At 43.2% G+C, this 21,423-nt stretch overlaps 1 protein-coding gene and 1 long non-coding RNA gene across 3 annotated transcripts; one reads left to right on the top strand and one right to left on the bottom strand.

The window, feature by feature from the left end:
• Positions 1–1,681: 1,681 nt before the first annotated feature.
• On the bottom strand, positions 1,682–21,166 carry STRIP1 (striatin interacting protein 1). 2 transcript variants are annotated; one of them, XM_083745175.1, is made up of 21 exons: positions 20,634–21,166; positions 19,742–19,811; positions 18,603–18,677; positions 16,648–16,782; positions 14,655–14,775; positions 13,744–13,812; positions 12,280–12,386; positions 11,790–11,917; positions 9,486–9,668; positions 9,157–9,374; positions 8,754–8,819; positions 8,338–8,401; positions 8,098–8,169; positions 7,604–7,678; positions 7,238–7,335; positions 6,226–6,352; positions 6,016–6,116; positions 5,353–5,419; positions 5,123–5,227; positions 4,779–4,983; positions 1,682–3,908 (listed from the first exon to the last, which is right to left on the bottom strand). In XM_083745175.1, exons 1-21 carry the CDS (start codon positions 20,895–20,897, stop codon positions 3,661–3,663), a joined length of 2,598 nt encoding a protein of 865 aa, XP_083601301.1. In that variant the 5' UTR covers positions 20,898–21,166; the 3' UTR covers positions 1,682–3,660. The 2 variants fall into 2 exon arrangements, with proteins under 2 accessions (XP_083601301.1, XP_083601302.1); XM_083745176.1 differs by having other exon boundaries at positions 13,744–13,806; positions 20,634–20,808.
• Positions 5,427–8,791, top strand: LOC310847440. The gene is made up of 2 exons (XR_014565803.1): positions 5,427–5,799; positions 8,656–8,791. It is a non-coding gene; the product is annotated as an uncharacterized lncRNA (long non-coding RNA).
• Positions 21,167–21,423: the final 257 nt, after the last annotated feature.

Raw genomic sequence — 21,423 nt, 5'->3', positions numbered from 1 at the left:
TCGCTGTCTCATTTCCAGAAAGGGGAACTCTTTCTTCTTATCTATTTACACTGCTATGAGACTCTTCTTGTTTTTCAACAAGGAAAACCATAGTCTGAGCAGCTTAGCAAGAATTTAACTTTGTACACTATTAGAGCAATTCTGCTAGACACATTTCAGAAAGATTAGAGATCACACAGAAAAGGCATAAAACTGTTCATTGCCATTTAAAATTATTTCTGTTGAGATGCCCTGAGGTGTTGTTGGTGTGTTGTTTGTTTTGAGGAGTAAGTAGGAGTAAATGAGTAACATAACCCTCCAGCACAAGGATTTCCACTTGGCACAATCGGATCTCCCCTCTCCCCCCCTTGTGTGTCCCTTAAATATGTTCTAGGGCAGGCTTCCTCAACCTCGGCCGTCCAGATGTTTTTTGCCTACAACTCCCATGACCCCTAGCTAGCAGGACCAGTGGTCACGGATTATGGGAATTGTAGTCTCAAAACATCTGGAGGGCCGAGGTTGAGGAAGCCTTTTCTAGGGGTTCCTGCAACCCCTTCAGGGCATGTGCAGGGGGTAAGTATAAATCCTGGTGATGATGGGACATGTTAGCTGGATACTGTCCACAGTTTGCAATTCCTTACTTTACCACAGAGCTTTCCAAACTGTGTGTTGCGACACATCAGTGTGTCGGCTGCAGTGTGTCGGCATATCACATGAATGCTCCCCACGCTGTTCCCAAGGCTAAAAAGAGGTTAAGTTTAACCTCTGGTTTGCTAGTAAAACAATTACTGTGTTGTGAAATGATGCAAAATGAATTTACTACATCGCAAAGTGGTACCTGTTTAAAAAGGGTGTCGCCAATATAAAAATTTTGGAAAGCTCTCTTCTACCAGGTTAAGTCTTCTATTAAAACTTTAAGTAGTGAACAAATCTACTACTGCCAGGGGACTGTGCTGGAAGGGATCTTAACTGCCTACATTCCTGGTTCATTTCTGTAGTACATAACCCAGATTGCTTGAAATGACCAAGGAAAATGCAAGTATCCTTCCTCTCCATCCACAGACATCAATGCACTTGTGGGGGAGAGGAAGGCAGCTTTCAAATTTGCAGTCTGTCCCCATCATGCAGCTGTCCCCAGCAGCAGTGTCACAGACCAGCAAGTGCTCACAGAATAATTAATCCATAATAGCTGGATTTCATTGTCACTGTAACGTAAACACAAAATTCAATAGTGTAGTGCTCCAGAAGGTAAAAATGGCCAGATGTTTGCCGGTATTAGAAATTTTACAGATAAGCTGAGCAAGTACATATGAAGGAACCCCCATGCAACCAGGCCTCCCCCAAATACTCCCAATTCAACCTAGGAAGGCTAATCAGGTCTTCGCCCCCATGTCTCCAGTTCTATCTCCCATTATGGTATAGAGGAATTGAGATAGCTGAGGTATAAGCCAAGAGACAGGTTGACTGAACCCAGGGAAGAAGAGTTATTTATCTGCTGCATCTGTCAAGAGTGCTAATTTTACCACCCAGGTGCTAATTTTGCCACCAGGCTCTATGAAGTCTGAGTAGGAGGGCAAAGCCAGAAAGATGCTGTACACACCCATTGAAGTCCCTAATTTCCAGTGAGCAGAAATTGTCTGGATTTCTTTCCAGGAGATACATACGGATCTCAGGATTCATACACAAAAGTAGCCACTGTAAGTTGATAGGCATTTTGTTGTTTTTAATGCTTGTTCATTCTTTTATGCGACCATGTGCTTCTGTTGCATGATCATGTCACCATCACACTGTTAACAATGCAGAGATGGGGAAGGGGGAGCCCTACGGTCTCAGTATGTTACACCTTGAAGAAGCTTGGAGCCCCATCTGTAGCTACGTTACAATTTGTGAGCAAATGTCTGCCTGGTGACATTTGCTCAAAACAAATGAATTGGCTTTGCTAAAACTTGATTCTTATTCTACGCTGACACTGTGTCTTGGTCCCTGCTGCTGTCTGCCTGAGAGACACTCTGTAACCTCAGTGATGAAAGTTAAACAGCTGGGAGTGTTTGGGGACAAGTAATCGAGGCTCAATGTGGAGTGCTGGAGCAGTCCCACCCACTCCCACAGTAGCATTTTAATGGCACCCCAGACCTAAACATATTTACTCAGGCGGTCTGTTCAATGGGGCTCTCTTCCAAATATGTTAGAATTGTAGCCTGAGCATATAATCAGACTACAAAGCACAAACAAACAAATAGGAAAATGCATTCTACTGTATTGCACCTGGTGATGACCTACTGTACTTGCCTGTTCCTGAATGTTTATAAATACAACAGGCTACACTTGGATTTGGTTGTGAGTCTTCTCAGAGCAGATACCATCTCCTAGGGAAGTGAAAGCACCTATTTTAGTGTCAGGTTCACTTATCTACTTAAAGTAAATGCCTTTACTTCTACCACATTCACAGTCCTGGTTTGCAGGAACCCAGAGACTAGGTTCATACAAAACATCATTGGAAGTGGCAGACGTTTGTCTGGACTGACAGTACTATTCCAGATGGCTGTGGGTGTGACTTGCAGTGGGAAAGTCCAGACACAGGCTTGCCACTTCATCTTCTGTTTATGTGAACTAGACTGGGGTGGAGCATCAAGGTAGGATGAGTTACTTGCCTGGGTCACCAACATCCAGACTGAGGAGACTAGGATTATGCGACATTTAACCAAGAAGCGCAGGCACAAACAAGGTGCCCTGGCAAGGGGTCAAATTAAGCAAACTACATTGGCATGCACATCTGTGCAGCAAAGATATTCAAAAATTGAGGCTTTCAAGCAAACGAAGGAAGAAAGAATGGCACATTGATGGAAATGGGAAAATGTCAAGAGTTTCTCTTTCCCTGGTGAAGCCTTCAAAACAGAAGATTGCTCAATGGAAAGAAATAGATATTAATATTCAATTATACTGGGACATGATCAGCAGTTGTTTAGATGTTTGGTGCCACTACAGGAACAAAAGAAGGTAACATCCCTGATCCAGTTAAATTGCCTTCCCTATGAAGGGCCACCAGATGAGAGTGGAAGCAGCTGCTATGAACACATCCTATTCCCTGCTCCCGATCCTCTCAATTATACAAGGTCCCTACATGCACTAGATGGGACTCCAGATAGCTCCTTTTCCTATTAGTATGGACAACTGTATGCACCACCTATCTTTTCTCCTTTCATTCACACCACTGTTTTCCATCCTAGCAGCTAACAGAGAAAGGGTTCTGTCCTTTTGGGATAAGAGTGGGGTCATAGCAGAAAAAAGCTGCCATACTACTTTTGGAACAGAACAGCTGGCCAATGTCAAAGGACAGAAGCCCAACAAGGATCACGTGAATAGCAATCAAAGCTGACACTGGTATTTTGCTCAGCGTTTTTCAATTGATCTGAGTCTCAAAGTGAACTACTCTGAATCCATTTAGCACCTTCTAAACCAATCAGTAATTGAAGCAGCCCAAAAGATGTAGGAAAGCCATATTTGCTAGGACCTTGAGAGCAGTATAAATCCGTGCCGCCACCTGGAGGAGAAGGAAAGAACTGCAGATTACAAGCCATATGAAAAACCAGTTTTATCTCTTCTCTCTATGCCCTGTTGACCAAAGAGAAGCTGCCTTGTCCTTGGGCACATGTACTAGCTCCGATTCCCTCTTCTCAAACGTCATTGGAGCAATTCTTCCCAACAGATGGGTCTAGAAAAAACTTCCCTTTCCAGCCACAAGTCATAATTCATTTGGAAATCTTCAGGCAGTTCTACGCGCTGGCCCAGAACACTCTGCAAACAGTTATCCACAGGTAGAAAATCAGGATTGTTATGTGCTCGGTCGTAACGGCGAGAGTTGAAACGCTCTATGCTGGCACGCAGAGCACACTCCTCAGCCTGGAAGTCCCAAGGACGGGCATCCAGATCTGCAAAAGTCATGAAGCAAACAATCAGCTAAAGGAGCAGAAGAGCTCCAGTCATACCCTCACAATGAAAATGCCCTACAGTGTTATACAGGCAGTCCAGCATTATGTCATCCCATTTGGCAGATCCCATTTGGCAGATTTGGCAGAAATACAACTGCTAGGGATGAGATGCAAAGGGACTTCCCAGCAGACACAGACATCAATAATATCTCACATTTCTATTCCAACCTTCTATGAAGAAGTATGGAGTGACTCCATCATATCCTTTATGGTCACTCTAGTACAATGGAACCTCGGTTTTCGAACGTAATCCGTTTCAGAAGACTGTTTGACTTCCAAAACGTTCAAAAACTGAATATCAATGGATGGTCAGCAAAATCCATTGAAAAAATGGAAAAACATGCAGCAGAAAGCAGTTCAACTTCCAAGGCGCATTTGAAAACAGAATCAATCACTTCCAGGTTTTCTGTGTTTGTGTTCCAAATCATTCAGCTTCCAAGATGCTCAAAAACTGAGGTTCCACTGTAGAAAATAGGTTTAAGGCTGAGACCCAGTGACTTGTCCAAGACTACACTGTATGGTTCATAGCAAGGATCTGAACATGTATTTATGAGGTCCAAGTTCAACACTATAGTTACTGTACCACACTGTCTATCAAGCAACATCAATTTAGAGCTGGGGAAGCACATTCCTCAGCTTGCTCTGTTTAGGATAAGTGGAGCCATCACCATGCGCTCCTAGCAATTTCTGATGGGATCTGTTAACAGGAAGGCAGATGGGTGATTTAAGGGAACTGGCTTGGCATAGCAGTTAAAGGCTTATGAAAGACTTGGAGTGGGTGGAAAGAGGAGAGACAGATCCAGGACATACCATTGCCATAAGCCCAGTCATCATTGAGCCGGTGCCGCACTTTTTGGTAGATTGCTGACATGGTCTTCATGTTGCTCTTCCTCCACTGTCGCCCCAAATACTTGGTCTGCACTTTGAGAAGCTTCAAAACGTAAAGCTGCATCATGGCTTGCTTCACTTTGAGGGCTCGTTTCAGAATGGGTGCAGACTTGAATACCACCAACATCTGAGAAAGCAAAGGAACACTCTCAGTTTTCTAAGACTTCATCTGTGCCTTCGTCAACATCCATTTGCTTAAGGCCAAAATGATGGTACATGATCAATAAAGCCTTAACAGTACTATGAGAGGAGGCCCTTCTACTCACCATAGTCCTTGAGTGCTTCCACTTTGTTAATTTGTTCAGTATCCTAAGTAGATTAATGCAAGAAAACAGGTTTCGCCAGCAAAACTGATTGTTGTCTCCAGCTTCCTATAGGAAAAAAAGCAAAACAAAGGAAATATTACCAAGTAAGGAAAGTGAGAAATTGCCCCTTTTTGACAATGCCATCTCCACCCCTGGGCTATATATGTTTCTGTCCAGGCAGTTTAGCTCACCAGACTCTCTGCAGTCAGCTCAGGCAGCTCATGCACCACACAGTATGGGTAATCCAAAACAGAGATGCTAAAAAACACAAAACACCCCAAACGGATCAGAATGGATGACCTATCTAGTCAAATATACCGTGTCCAAAATGGTTGGCCCTGCCAGGTTCAAACATATGAGAAAAATGATTGTGACATCATCTCCACCTGCTGCTATTCAGTTGGCAACAACCAAGAGGCTTCATGTATGCACATCTTTCCATATCTGCCTATCCCAGATACTTACCTACTGCCAAGAAAAATAAGCAGATCAACCAACTGCTTAGTAATGTTTTAGTCCACTAGGGCAATGGTGTCTGTTGAGTCCAGTGACACTCATGGCCATGGGATCTACATGAACGTCACTCAATGTCTTTTCAAACAAGCACATTTTAAAGCTATCCATTTAACAGACAAGTAGTAGTGTTGGTGGAGATGAATGATTTCTCAGCAGGTTTTTGTTTATCAGTGGGATGAAACACCTTCCTTTCTGCAAGTTAAAATTGTGGAGGATAACTAGTTATTCTTAGATATCCCATCCGGATACCATCCAGATGTCCCACTGCAAAAATAGTGTGTCACATTTCCTGTCACAGCGTTTTGGGATACAGGTGTGCTAGAGATATTCCCACCTACCTGTTCTTGGCAGTGATATATGACATGATGTTTTGATTGAAGAATTTCAGTATAAGGGGGATGCAGTTGGCAAACACTAGGTGCTGGGCCATGTATTCGAACTGGAGCAGGAAACAGATGTGATAAGAATGGTTAGCCAAGCAAATTCCAGATTTACTTCAATCTCTCTTTCAATTCCAATGCTGATTGCTCATGCCATTTCATGCTTACCTGATAGACATGGTTTAGCTTAAAATGCTTAAGCAGTAGAAGCAGAACAGCAGAAATGGCCTTTACAATTATTTCTTTGTGCCTATTCACATCAACGCCTAGTTTCATGCTCTGCAACACAGTTGTTCTGGAAGGCAAAGCAGCAATATTAGCTTTGACGGCCTGTGATGGTGACTGTGGTAGGGCAGATCTGTCTGTGCTTAATGCTATTATTTATATTTTAGGGCAATTCTCCTTTAAGTAGCACTTTATGGTCTCTCTTTTCTACAGGCCAGTGAAGAAGGTTGCTTTAATTTTAGTTAATATATGGGTGATCAAGGAAGAGATGGCAACTCTTCAATACTTTTCTCCAAGCCCTTCCTGACTCTGTTTAATATGTCAATAAAATGAAGAATTCAACAAGCTGTGTGTGGCTCCATTTGCCAACATAAGCACTTCAGGATGTACTGTGCAGAACAAAAGTTTTTTTTTTTAAAAAAGTACTGCCTTGAACCCATGTATGCTATGTGGCAGAACCTATTTACCAATCTTATGAAATCTTTGTTGCTCCAGACATGGAGAAGTACTGTGCATGTATTAATGACACACTCAAATTCAGCAAAAAAAGGTCTTCTATTGAAGCACGAGCATCACCACTTAAGCTGCCTTGAAGCTTCTCAAGAGATTGTTGACTTAACATCCCTCTCCATACTTAAGAGGCCTGCTATTTCTAAGGAGACCCATTTTAAAACAGCTTTCCAGGTCCAGTCCAAACACTTCTTTTCTCTGCTACCAGATCTCTTAATTCTAGGCTGCACACATCATTTTGCAAGGTTCAAGACAATCAAATGTTCCATCATATGAAAAGCATTTGATTTTTTTTTTATATAAAGAACAGCAGGAAATTGTCTAAATATACAAATAAATGTCAGCCTGCCCACTCAACGCCCAACCACTGAATGTCAAGTAAACATCCATTCATTGCCTTTGCCCTTCATTCACCATATGCTTTCCCCCTAAGAATGAGACTCACGGCATCTCCTCTGGCAAAACATCTGCTAGGATGTTAATGGAATCGGTCTTGGCCTTGGAGGTGGGGGCTGCAGCCAGCAGGATCTTCAGCAAGGCAATCTGTGGGTGAAAGTTGAGTGAAGCAAAGAAGGCTTTCAGAAGTGCCAAAGAACAGGAAAGAGGAGAAGGAAACTCATAACGGGAAGAGATGAACATGAAACATCGAAGGAAATAGCTTGTCACATACTGGCAAGCAAAGAAGAGATATATCAGAATGGGAGTTTGCATAAGCCAGCAGTGAAATGCAAACCGAGTCTAGAGTTTAAGAAATGGGAAAAGGGTGTGCTGAAGCTTTGGGAATGAACATTAGGAGGAAACGGTAACTCACCATGTACTGTGGCAGGCTAGGAAGTAGACCCTGGTACAAGATTTCTGCAGGAACTTGTTCAACCTCCTCTTCCCCCTTTATTAACACAAGGAGATAATAGCATCATTCATTCCAACCTCAAGTGCATGCTAAGTTAGTCAGAATATTAAGAGCATTCATCCAGAAACTCAGCAAAACTTTCCTTAATAAAGAACTCCTTCCAGAGGCAACTGCACAGCATCATACCACATAAGGGTTAGATCCTAAGTCTCTCTTTCCAATAAGAGTGTCTCGTGGGCAGAGTTCTCATGATCCAAAGCCAATAATCTGATTTGCAGGTTAGGAATCAGGAGGGATCAACTCTTTGACCAACTCCCAGCATATGCAGATAGCAAAGATCAGCCAAATGTCCAGTTCCAAATTAGAGATTCACACTTTTCCCCTTCCACTTCTTCATGCACATGCTTTCTAAACCACGTCTTCCCCCTTTTGAACATTTGCCCTATGATACTTACCCCTGACAAGGGAGAACGCAGATACTCTTCTTCCATTTGTACTTGAATCTCAGCAATAGATGTATATTTGTGCTATAAAGAGACCGGGCAGAGACAGTTAACCTCATCATCTTGGCAGCACCGTAAATTCAAGCACTTTTCCTGCTTAGGATATATTTCTTAGCCTGGACAAGCAGTAACCAATTAGATGAGATGTCTTCTACACATGCAAATTGAGAAGTCCACACAGTGAGTACTCACCAGCTTAAGAGTTTTAATGCTCTCATGAATGGGTCTAGGCAGCCCCACGACTGTGTTAGTGTCACTAGAGGGGGTGAAAGCAAAACCAGTCAGCCAGTAAACATCATGAGTGATACAAATGAGCTATTTTGGTAAAATTGTGATTGCATGCCCAGACCTCCTGAGATTTCAGGAGCTGACAAGATGGGCAGCAGAAACTCAGTGTCCGAACAGTATCACAGTAGTGGCTTAACACAGGATGAGAAACGATTGCGTGAATGCTTAAAAAAATAACAAAGCCTGAACAACTTGCTGTCTTTACTTTTTTTCAGGAAAAAGTGTATGCCGCCAGTTACTCAACACATTAGCTGCATAGTAAGAAGAGATCCACTACAAACAAGCTAAGAGGCAACAAATTTGGGGCTCCATTAACTCACCTTCCCAAGGTGTAGCCAATGAATTTGCTCCGACTTGATTCCAGAAACATCTCAATGTCTTTTTCTCTGAAGAAAAGAGAAGGGAATCATATTCAGATAGAACTTTAGGGCTCCTCAAGATTATTGCATATTTCATTCACCACAAAGCCCTGGAGAGATGAACTTCCTTAATATGCTAGACACAAAAAAATGAGAATGGCTCTTCTGATCTCAAGCATCCTCAAAGACATCAAGGCTCCCAAACATCATCACAACATCAATGCGAGAAGCCAGAGCACATATCACATTCAGTAATCTATTAGGCGCACTAACCAAGTAGTTGAGCACTGGTTTGAGGCTGAAGATGAGAGCCTTCCAGTTCTGGGGTTTTCTTTAAATACAACAATCCTGTATAGGTGCTCACCTGACCTTGGGTGCCCAAGGCAAACCTTTTGGGCAGGTCAGTCGGTCAGTCGGTGGGTGCTGGATAGGAGGGGGCATCACTTCATCTCTTTCAAGAGGGAATGTCTCTCCCTCAAGACTATTGTCATCATCATTCTCCTCCTCTTCTTCCCGGGAGTCATCAGCTTTGTAGGGATCTCGCTCATTGAAGGCATCTAAGTTATCCTGTTTAATAAGAGCCTGGAAGAATACACACACAGCAAATGATGTTATAGTCTGCCTTCTCCTTAGGTTCAGTGTCTTCCTAAACAAAAGAAGATTACGTCCCACCCAGATTGTACCCTGACTTACCTTGTGCTCTCGACGACCCCGTTTTTGCTGCTGCTCAATCAAATCAGAAGCAGATGCTGGAGGGGAGGCAGCCCTCATGTTGCGAATCACTTTTATGCTATCCTCAGGAAGTGGGGGGAGCCCCAACATCTCCCTTTTCTCTGCTTTCATATCCTGGAGTTCCTCAAATCCTCCAAGGGTGCACTACGGCAAGAGGATAATTGCAGGTCATACACTTCCATTATCTCTTTGGTCACTCATAAACCCTTCAAAAACCAGTGTGTTAAAGGTAAACCAAGACGGAGGAATGGAGGATTTGCTGCAGTTATAGGAATGTCTATCATTCTTCAAAGAACCATTTGTGTATATGAGAAGGCACAGCAGAGACCAAAGGACATAGCATTTTAAACCTGTCTTTGTGCTCATATGAAACATTTTCACAGCTAACTTTCAAACAAATGAAGTTAAAGACACTCGCTCATGAAGCTGAGAGCTCCACATTCCTAGCAGACACACATACAGTGGTACCTCGGCTTTGGAATATCTCCGTTGATGAACATTTTGGTTTTCCAACATGCCTCGATAGTCGAACATGCCATGCGGCTTCTGCTGAGTGCAAGATCCTGAGGCCTAGCTGTTGGCTATTGAGTTTTCGGTTTTTGAACATTTCAGAACTTGAACAGTCTTCTGGAATGGATTACATTCGAAAACCAAGGTACCACTGTATTTAACATATCCTTCTCTTTCTTCAAGAAGTTCAGAGGGGCTTACATGAGACTTCCGGGCAATTCTCATCCACTCACTGACAGGGAAAGACCACTTTAGTTTAAACAGCAGCATATGTTACCTGTCTGTGGTATCTGTACTATTATGCTCTTTACTCGGCAGCCAGAGGAACACCAAGAACTCTGGAAAAGCCAGGTAGACTTATCTGAAATAGGTGTGTTTAGCTGAGTGGCAGCTGGACCACTTTGAACTGATCACAGAAGTAGGTCCTTTGAAAACTAGCAACAACATTGCACTTTATTGATTTCATAATCATTTAGTCTTAAACAGCTGAAAAATATGTCCTTATCATCCACAAATGGATTATATTATAGCATCCTAGTTGTAGCACCAAAATGTAGTATTTAAACTATACATTTCAGCAGTTCAAAAAGAAAAAGAAAAGGTAAGGCAAATGTATGCAGTATGAGTTTCATTAGGTCACCAACTAAAATAACTTCTTTTATTCCTGTGCTCTTTTTAAAAAGATTATGTATTAGTGCACTGCAAGTCCATTTATTAACTAACCTTGGATACTTTTCTAGTCAATATCCAGAAATAATTTATTTAAATATGAAAAATTAAAACATTTTGGTGTGGTGGGATAAACATTTCATAATTAAATAAAATTATGGACTGCCTGGTTTTCAAATTTAGGCCAGCAAGTGTGCTTCTTTGTCAGTCCTAGGATTCCCATGTAAACTGAACCTCTTCCTAAGATACTTTAGTCAGCAAGAAAATACTCATCTCTTTCTTCCGAGTTTCAAAATATCTATAAATTTGTTAATTTAAACAAAACAACCCCGAAGCCTCATTTCACATTAATAATGATTTTCCTTCCAGTGTGTCAATGGCAGCTTGATTTGCTCAGGCTTGTATCCATGATGCCATCTGCTATTTTCAAGCAATCAAAAAGCCCTGAGGATACCCAGAGTCAGCTAGCAGCCAGCATAAGAAACCAGCAGCACTGCTACAGGGATGTGCCAAATGGCATTATCAGGACACATATGAAAGGAGTTGAATAAGCCCAACAAATTACAGAGCAGCTCTCCTGTGTGTCTGTTTTGTCAACAGTGATGGAAGAGATCAGTAAGGGATTTTTTTTTCAAGTCACTATCTAAGATCCTGCTTCAACCCAGGACTGTTCATAGCTTGTAGGTGCGCTGCACAGTGCATGAAAAGGGACTGGTCCTGTGCCTGTGGGTATAATATCCCCACCCCCAAAACCCCACTGCTGTGAATTGCAAAGTTTCCATCAGATCTTTCAATGGTGGTGACAAACTCAACCTAGGATATTATCATACAACACATATACATCCTTGTAGTGGTTTACATTTATTGGTTAGATACAATAGAGCTTTTAATAATAAAAAGGACTCTGGACCTATGCATGTCCTAGAGCTTAAACGCTAAGCATGCTTGTCTCTGAACTGATCTCAGTCAAGAAATTAAAACAGCACCACCACATCACTTTGTGTAATCCTGGTTATATCCCAAGGGGACAGAGTTTTTAGTTACAGCAAAAGAAGCAATCTTTATTCATAGGCAACACCCTCTTACCAGGACAGTCTTCCAGAGCAACAGCAACACCTTCTTCATAGGGAAGTGTGGGGCATGGCCACTGCAGAATTTGGTCACCATTCCAAAGAGCATCACGGAAAATGGCTCATTGTTATACAGAGGTGCCCCTGAAAGGCAATACATTGGCGATGGCCTTGTTACATGCAGATGCCTCAGTTCTAGCTGTATATATTCCAACCCCATCCTCTGCCGTCAATTCACTAGTAGGTCCAACATAACAGCCGTTATATTGTCCATAACCACTGTATTTCTTCTGGTCTATGTATACACTGTCCCTGCTTCAGTTTAGTTCTAAACATCCTGCCCATTTAGCTCAAATGAAAAAAAAAATACCTTTCCACACCTGGCTAGGCAGTTTTTCTTGCAACAAAGTAATTGCACCTTACCGGCTTACTGATACCTACTTCAAATCAAGAGACTTATAAAACAGCCTTAACAAACACAAAATGGGCAGCAACAGAATCCTTACCTAGTTCTGCTCTAAAGGTCTGTCTCATGGTCTTCCACTCAGGCTTGTCTCCTTCACATTCCTGACGGACAGTCTCTACGATAAGGTACATAATATTCAGCAGCACCCTGCAAAAATGGATTGCAAAGACCAAGCAGGTTAGAAAGGCAAACTCTGACAATATGGCTCAGCTTATTCAAAACTGCAGGGGTAGGAGAGAGGGGGCTAGACTAGCAAAGTGTGCACAAGTGATTCACCCCCCCCCCCCGGCTTCATCAGAAGTAGCAACATTATATGCTTGGCACAACGAGAAGATGACAAGTTTTACTGAAAGAAGCCAGCATTTTCCTCCTGCTCACAGCCTATATTGCCAAGGTGACTGTTGCTTAGCAACCTGTATTGCTAAAAAAAAATGTACTCATTCTAGTGGGTGTATCTTTACATAAACCACAAGCATCTCCTGGAAGAACTCGCCATTTTCCAGCTATAGAGGTTTCACTACAGATGAGGTGCACCGTCACTAGCACACCGTGTTAGCTAGTACAGTGGTACCTCAGGTTAAGTACTTAATTCGTTCCGGAGGTCCGTACTTAACCTGAAACTGTTCTTAACCTGAAGCACCACTTTAGCTAATGGGGCCTCCTGCTGCTGCCGCGCCACCAGAGCACGATTTCTGTTGTCATCCTGAAGCAAAGTTCTTAACCTGAAGCACTATTTCTGGGTTAGCGGAGTCTGTACCCTGAAGCGTATGTAACCTGAAGCGTATGTAACCCGAGGTACCACTGTACACAGTGTTTCTTCCTAACATACTCTATTCAAAGCTGCGTTGGGTTTGGTTACCTATCTTTTCATACACACACCCAAGTCCATTAGATCAATGCAGACAACTTAAGGCACAACAGTATGCTGCATCAAATCTATAAATCTCATTCTTGCACAAATGTCAGAGAAGTATTCAAGTAGATACTGAAAGCAGGGATGGGCAACCTCAGACCTGAGGCCAGATGCAGTTTCTTGGGCCTCTCTGTCAGGTACTCAAGTCTCTTCCTTAGCCATACCCCTCATCTGGCCTCTCCTTAAGTGTTTTGCCTAGCTGGAATATGTCCCTTGAACTCTGATCATGCTTCTTGCTTGCCTGGATGGAAGACAGAGGGATGTGTGTGAAGAAACCGCCTGGTATACAAAGGTATACAAATTCACATTAGTTGCTCTGCCCACTTTTTCCTCTGTCCTGTCCACTATTGGCATGTGACCCTCAGGCTGAAAAAATATTACCACCCCTGCTGGAAGGCTATGCTGTAGTTGCACTATATGGTGTAAAAGGTCCTTTCCACTCTAAATGCCAAGATTCAAAAAAAACACAAGAGAATATGCAAATAGAGGAAAGGCTGCGGAGGAAAGGAAAGCAAAGCATTCTTTTAAACTCATGAGTCCTTCACAGGGAAATCTCTTCACACCTGTGGCCTATATGCCAATATTCCTCACCTCAGATCGGTGCTGTCAGCCAGGGAGATGGCAGGCTTCCTCACAGCACTGCTGCAGGCAGCACTGTTGCTGAGAGAAAAGAAGCAACATCAACTTAGCTCTTGCTGCCGACAATCTGGGATCAAAGGCTTTTTTTACACATTAAGATTATAACATGAAAACAGCAGCGTACAGTTTGCATATCCTGTGGTCTTTCTCTGCAGCTAGGCACCACTCTGCACATGCTCTAATTCCTTTACATATCCAACAGCAGCTGCCCAAAACAGTTGCTATGAGATCTTACAAACTGGACTGAATTCAACTACGAGAGAAGCATCTGCTCCATAGAACCAAATTACTAGACATTCTATAACAACTTTGTGTTCCTTTTTTTAAGATAACTGAGTAGGAACATTTTTGATCCTACCGAGATCAAAGGAGTGGGCTAGAGAGGCATTCATCTGAGTCCAGTATATACTAATCTTTCTATCGATCCGTGTTTAGTTTTTAGCTGCAAGAACAACAACGCCATCCTCAAAAGTAAGGGATTCTTGTTTGGCACTACAAAGTATTATAATATAGTATCATTAATAATATTAATACAATTATTATAAATGAATAATTAAAAATCAAATTATTCTAGATTACTTGTTTTATTTCCATTACCAGAAAGATAGCATTTCTTAATCAGATACTGGAAAGGTAGGTGAAAAGAACTTGCAGTGTTACCCTACTGCCTTAAAACTCCAGTCCTAAACTCTAGGGCTTTCTATGGAATCAGATAAAAATTTGATGAATACCAGAATGAATCTGGCATCTGATCATTCACAAGCTGTAAAAATATATACCCTGGTGGGGCAGATCATAACCAGGCTATCTAAACAGCCTACATTCCTCTCAGAGGCCCAACTCTGCAGCAACATGGAACTCACTCAATTTCCATGTTCAAAAGTTCCACCAAAGCATTGAATGTGCCAACTTCAAGCAGAAGGAAAATGTTGTATCGCATCCAGGACTGAACTTCAGCTTCAGAGCTGCACTCATCAAATGTGCCTGCAGCCACAAAAACAAAAATCATACCAATTTGCTCTCCATTTTACAGATAAAGCATGTTGTTGTTCTTCATAACTGATATGTTTTTCCTGATTCTTATGCCTAAGGGCAGAGAATTCACAAAATTAAAATAACACAAAAATTATAATACGGTACTATGAAAACAACCAGCTAGAATGTCAGCTTCCTGCAGCATCTGGAACCTGCTGCAGGACAGAGAACAAGAGTGTTACACAATTATAAAATGAAACATGGCTTCCAGTGGGACTTGATGGCACTTGATCACACCAACATCTCAAGGGATAATCCCACCGAACAACCTCTGTTGCCTGAATATTTGGTGCAATGGAAATATGTCACTAATGCAATATCATGCATCTGTACTAATATGGAGACCATGCAAGCTCTGACCACTGCCTGGACTTGGTGGTAGGCTGGATGAGGGCCAACAAACTGACTTTGAATCCTGGCAAGATGGAAGTGTTTTGGGTGGCAGGTTCTTAATAATTGGCCAACTCCCTACTTTGGATAGGGTTGTACTCCCACTTAAAGAGCAGGCTCATCCAGGAGTGCTCCCAGATCCATAGTTGTCAGTAGAGGCCCAAGTGCTCTTAGTGGCCAGGAGTGCCTTCTACCGGTTTTGGCCAATACGACAGCTATGGCCATTTCAGGACTGGGCCACTGTCACCCATGTGCTGGTAATCAGCAGGCTGAATTAATGCAATGTTTTCTATGCAGGGCAACCCTTGAAGTTAGTCCTGAAGCTGCAGGTAGTGCAAAATGAGATGGCTCGACTGCTCACTGTGGCAGGCTACTGCCACCATGTTACATAGCTGCTAAAATAACTGCACTGGCTGGCAATTAGTTACTGGGCTAAGTTCAGGGTGTTGGTTTTGGTGCATAAAGCCCTATACAGCTTGGGACCAGGATACCTGAAAGATCGTCTTGCCCCTTATTTACCCAACAAATAACTGCTCTGTAGGTGAGGGCCTCATGCAGATAACTAACTGAGCATGGGGGTCAGTCCATTCTGCAAAATATAGGAATCAGATCTTTTGTGATGTGGCACCCACTCTTTGGAATTCCCTCCCATTAAATATTACACAGGGACCACCTCTGTTGTCTTTTTGGCACCTTCTTCTTTCAACAAGCCTTTTACAGGTTGCATTTCAATTGGAATTGCTTTTAAATGTTTAAACTGTATCATTATTTGTGCGCTTGCTGCCCTGGGCTCCTTTGAGTGGAAGGGTGGGATATAACTTTGATGATGATGATAATAGCAGCTACTCAGGTTAATTATATCTACATATGTGATAGTCAATTACAAACTGCTGTCTCTGTCAGCTCTGATGTTCAGGCACACTATGAACAAAGATGGACAACCATCTTGGTTTACTATGGAAAGTGATTGTAAGTCTAGAATCTAGCCCCAAACAACTAAAAATAAAAATGAAACTGAGTAAGGGTGGTATCCAACTAAATAGATCTGCTAGTGCAAGGATTTTTGCTTGTACAACAGAAGTTCTCCATTCTCTCCTCTCCTTGCACACCTCCTAAATCTGTTCTGGGTTTCTCCTCAACTCTCTGGAACAGATTTGGCACACATATTTGGCAGAGAGGGAGGAGGTTTCATTGTACAAGTGGAAATCTCTGCACTAGTGGATCTATTTAGTAGGATACTGCTCTCAGTCATTTATGCAATAAAGGTAGTAACAAACAAATTTCCTTCATCTCTGTTCTTTCTTTCTTTTTCAAAAAACAGGCTTGGTTTCACTCAAGTACCATGTTAATACATATTCCATGAAGACATTACACAGCAACTAGCAAACATTTCATAACTGAGAATTTCCTCTGGCAGTAATAAAGGTATACCTTGTGCAACATAGAGGATGGCACGGGCTACCCTCAGTCTTTTCTCCCGAGCAGTGACTTCAAGGCCATCAAGAAGCCTCATGGCATGGGTACGATGTTGATCGGTGTCCAACTCTGTCCATTTTTTATCCAGCACTGTAAAGTCAAACAGTTTGATATAAGGCTGCTTTCTGAAACTACAAAACAGACCCTCAAAGATCAGGGAGCTTTAGCCTCACAAGTCACAGGGCAACTTTGCTTTAGAAGAGTCTGGGAGGTCAGGCTGAATTCATAAGAACCCAAAAGCCCTTACAATTCTTATGAGTTAAAAGCTGTGGTAAGGACCCTTCAGACTGGCACACTAGAACATTCAGAAAATTCATAAATAAGGATCCTATGCTATGATATCAGGCCCTCTCATTTACCTTAAATACCTTCCATTGCTTCCAAAAACTCAAGATTTGCTTAAAATACAAACTATTAAATGGCTCAGGACCACAATACCAGACTCTGCAATCATCACCTGAGGCCCTTCTTTGTTTGCCTCCTCCATGAGAGGTCCAGGGTGGAAACATGAGAATGAACCTTTTCTGCAGTGGCTCTCCATTTGTAGAATGCTCTCCATGGAGAGGTTTGCCTGAAGCCTTCATTACATACCTTTAGGCACCAGATGAAAAGGTTTCTCTATAACCAGGGCTACGGCTGTTGAAACATTCTATACCTTTTTAAATGTGTCATTGGTTTGGAGGGGTGTTATTGGTTTGTTTGGGGGTTCTTTATTACCGTATTTTTCGCTCTATAATACGCACCTGACCATAACACGCACATAGTTTTTAGAGGAGGAAAACAAGAAAAAAAATATTCTAAACGAAACAGTGGATGTATGATTTTTGTGGTTCATGCTGTGGCCACAGACATGTGATCTGACAGTGAGTTTGGAGTAGCCCAATGCAAAAATCCCGAGGATCCATGTGGATCCATGCTTTGTAACCACGTTTTTGCACCACTGCGGCCCCAGGCAACAGTGGGTGTGTGATTTTTTTTTGGTGCAAGATGTAGCCATGGACATGCTATGTGATCTGACGGTGAATTTGGGGTGACCCAGTGCAAAAATCCTGAGGATCCATGTGGATCCGTGCTTTGTAACTACGTTTTAAGTGGGGAGGGAAGGAAAAGCACTCAAGGGACAAGGAGCATGCGTGGGGTGGGTGGAGAAGGATGCTGCTAATAATGAAGAAGAGGGGTATAAGGGGAGAAGGCTCCTCTCCTCTCCCGCTTTGCTCCTTTAAAGCAAGCAGGCTCTGCTTTTCTCCCTCCTCCCAGCTCATCCCCGGCTTAGCGAGCTGAAAAACCTTGCTGCTATTTAGCGAGCTGAGTGGGGAGGAGAGAGGGACAGAGAGCCTGCTTGCTTTAAAGGAACCAACCGGAACTGCTCCTTTAAAGAAGCAGGCTCTCTGTCCCTCTCTCCTCCCCACTCAGCGGCTCTTCTCCCGCTTTGCTGTTTCAAAGCGAGCCACGGAGGAGGGAAGGAAGGGGAACCATGGATCCTCTGCTCACGACAGCAGCAGATTCCCCCCGCCACCTGTAGGCATTCCCTCCATAACACGCACAGACATTTCCCCTTACTTTCTAGGAGGAAAAAAGTGAGTGTTATGGTGCAAAAAAGACGGTATGTATTTTGTGCTCACGTTTTGTATTTTTATGTTGTGAACCATCTTTGGATGAAGGGAGGTATCCAAAATAATAATAATAATAATAATAATAATAATAATAATAATAATAGATTAAAATAAAAGCAAAGTTTCATGGAAAGATGTAAGAACATACTTGATTTAGCAATCAATCCTTTGGTATTTTATTTCTATCACAAAGAGAAAGATCTTACATTTTGAGCACACAAAGACCAACTTCTAGAGCACACACAAGGCAACTCTACAAGACATTTTCACAGCAAAAAGACAATACATCACTCTTACCATGCAGTCTAAAATCTTCCTCAAAGCATTTTCTGTTGAGCTGGAATTCCGGACCTTCAGTGTAACTGTACAGTTCTGCCATGAGATAATAAATACACAAAACCAAGTTATATGTTATACAATACCTGAGCACGGTTTAAAGCAACATGACTGGAGACAGCTATTTGTCATGACAAGTGGAAGAATGTTCATAACACAGAGTGTTAGAGAAGATGGCATTATTTGAAAATTGCTACCATGGGTGAGCTTTCTCAAGCTAAGCCCTGCCCCTGTAGGGTGGGAACCACACCAATGAGGCCTGCTCATAACTTTGCAAGGGAAGATCCTGGAGATGCAGGAAGAACTAAACTTCTTGATGTAGATGTACCATGGTTAATACAAAACATGGTTTACAAACCTACTTCAGACTCATGACTTAACATAAGTAGTTTGCAGACAACCCTTAACCATGATGTAGGTATTCAGGTGTAAGCAACACTTAACTGTAGTTACAGAAACAAGCAATGGTTAAGCCTAATGGGTAGGATTCTGCATAGCGCTAAGGAAATTGTTCCATCAGTGAAAGGATTTCTGGTTGCCTGATGGAACCATCTTTCCTCTCCTCCCTCCCTGCACTGTTACTGGATATCTCCTATTACTGGATACCTTTCTGAGTGAATTTGGGAAGGTGCAGGGGGCTCACAGTGGAGGTGGAAAAGCCCCACTGCTCTAGCAGTTGTCCTTGCACTGGGTTTTACAAGCGGAACATGATAGATGAATCTGGGCAATGTCTGCACATCTCTCCCATTGAAGTAAAATAGTAACACATAATATTGACTGAATATTCAAAAGTACATATGTATACTTAAAGCAAAATCTAAGACACACTATTTATTTATAGCAGAATTATTTGTTTAAAATATAAACTGAGAGCTTTTATGTGGATATCACTTCCACTCGAAACAACTTTCCTCACACAGCGGTAATCACAAGATAAAACCTGAAAGCAACTAACAATGAATATAGGAAGCAGCAACTCAAACAAATCCGTTGAATTTTCACATAGGCTTGATTTTTACTTTGTAGCAACATCCATTATAATAAAATGAAACTGTTTCAAAACAAAGCACAATATTACAGTAAAGCAGTTCACAGTTTACCTGACAGCTCAGCAGCCCACTTGTCTGTGTCTGCATATTCAAACTCAAAATCTGGAGATTCCGAATAACCCTGGGTGAAGAGGACAGTTTAAAATAAAACTTAGGCTCAGCATGAAAGGGCTCTCGACTTTCCCCACGCAGCTTCACTGTTACTATGGTAACTTGCAGATGACTACGGCAATGCTCCTCTCCCTGAAACCTGCTTTGCCACATTGCTCGGCAACTTCGCACTTTTAAGGCTTGCCTGGAACTCAAGTTTCGCAGACTGCCGTGCAACCTGGACAAGATCTGTTCAGAGTTTACAAAACCCACGGAACTTAACTCCCAAGTAAATGTGTACAGATAGGACTGCCGATTTATAACCTTCCGGGTTGTCACCCTACAGGCAACCCTTACTCGAGCGTAAGAGCCCCTGGGCACAGGGCAGCTTACTTGTGAGCAAGCTTCTGCGCTGCAAACACCTTTTAAAAAGGCAAAAGGATGGGGAGGGTTTTCCCAAAAGTTGCACTTTTTGCAGGAAGAGGAAGCAGCAGCTGCCTTGTGACCATGGCAGGCTCCTCTTCGTGATGGGGATGGGAAAGAGCCTTTATTTGGGAAATGGCTTCGCGGGAGTAAAGGAGGGGAGGGAAGCCAAGGCTTGGGTGGAGACTAAACATTGCACGTCCACTGTCAGCGCAGGGACATCCCCACCCCCCTCCCCCGTCTATTTCATCTCTATTTTTAAACCGCTGGTGACATGCAAGGCCCGACAGGTGAGGGAAGCCGGAGTCACCCAGAGGGAGCCGCTCCCTCCCTCCCTCCCTCCCTGCTCCTTGAGACTTCGGTAGGAAGCGGCGAGTGGGCGAGGAGACGTCCTTCCCCCCACCCGGAGCCCCTCGCCGCCCCGCCTGACCTCCGAGTCCTTGCGCTGGTTGCGGTTGGGCTCTCGGCCCTTCACCCCCGGCGTCGCCGGCGCCGCCAGCCCGAGCCCCGCGCCCCGTTGCTTGTTGTTGACAATCAGCAAGCCCGGACCTCCGCCGCCGCCGCCTGGCTCCATCTCGACGCGCCGGCAGCTCTCGCGCGAACTGGGCCGAGGCAGCGCTAAGTTCTCGCAGGAAGCGACGCCATCTTGAGCGTGGCGGATGGGCTTGGCTAAGATGAGAAGCTGTTGTTTCATGGAAACGACAGGAACAGATTGAGGATGGCCAGCGGATCAAAGGACTCTTGTGACCTGGCGCGGCAGCCATCTTGGTTGCGTCGCGTTATCCTCTTAAAGGCGGCGCTGCCTGAAAGCTGGCATTTCTCCGGTTTTTGTAAAGCCTGTCAAATGGTTCCCAAGGCGACGGAGGCTCGTTTGGCCATAGCCGGGAGCTGTCACGCAAAGTCCCACAGACGGTGCAAGGGAAACGCGCTTATGCAGAAGGGTTTAGCTCTCAAATCGTCATCTCAAACACAGAAACACAGGCTGTACGCAGGGGCGGAGAGAAAAAATTGTGAACGCCGGAATCAAACGGCAGTGCAATACAGAAGGCACTTCCTGCATTTCACCGTCATTCGATTCCACTGTTCACATTTCCCCCACTTACGCATATATTCATGCCAACTGAGGACACTTCGTACATCTGACAGAGGAGACTCAAATAGAAAAGCTTAAGGCACAATAAATTCGTTATGTGCCACAAGACTCTCGTTGGAACTTGGCA

Source organism: Podarcis gaigeae, assembly GCF_964106915.1.
Source record: "Podarcis gaigeae genome assembly, chromosome: 6".
NCBI lineage: Eukaryota > Metazoa > Chordata > Lepidosauria > Squamata > Lacertidae > Podarcis > Podarcis gaigeae.
This window is presented reverse-complemented; position numbering and strand designations above follow the sequence as displayed.

Bases quoted from the DNA above. Each gene is read 5' to 3' on its own strand.
- STRIP1 (XM_083745175.1), bottom strand. From the start codon at position 20,897: ATGAAACAACAGCTTCTCATCTTAGCCAAGCCCATCCGCCACGCTCAA. The intron at 7,679-8,097 runs GTAAGTATCATA...GTGTTAATAAAG, and splicing joins TGCGTTCTCCCTTGTCAGGG to GGGGAAGAGGAGGTTGAACA. The intron at 7,336-7,603 runs GTGAGTTACCGT...TTTCACCCACAG, and splicing joins CTAGCCTGCCACAGTACATG to ATTGCCTTGCTGAAGATCCT.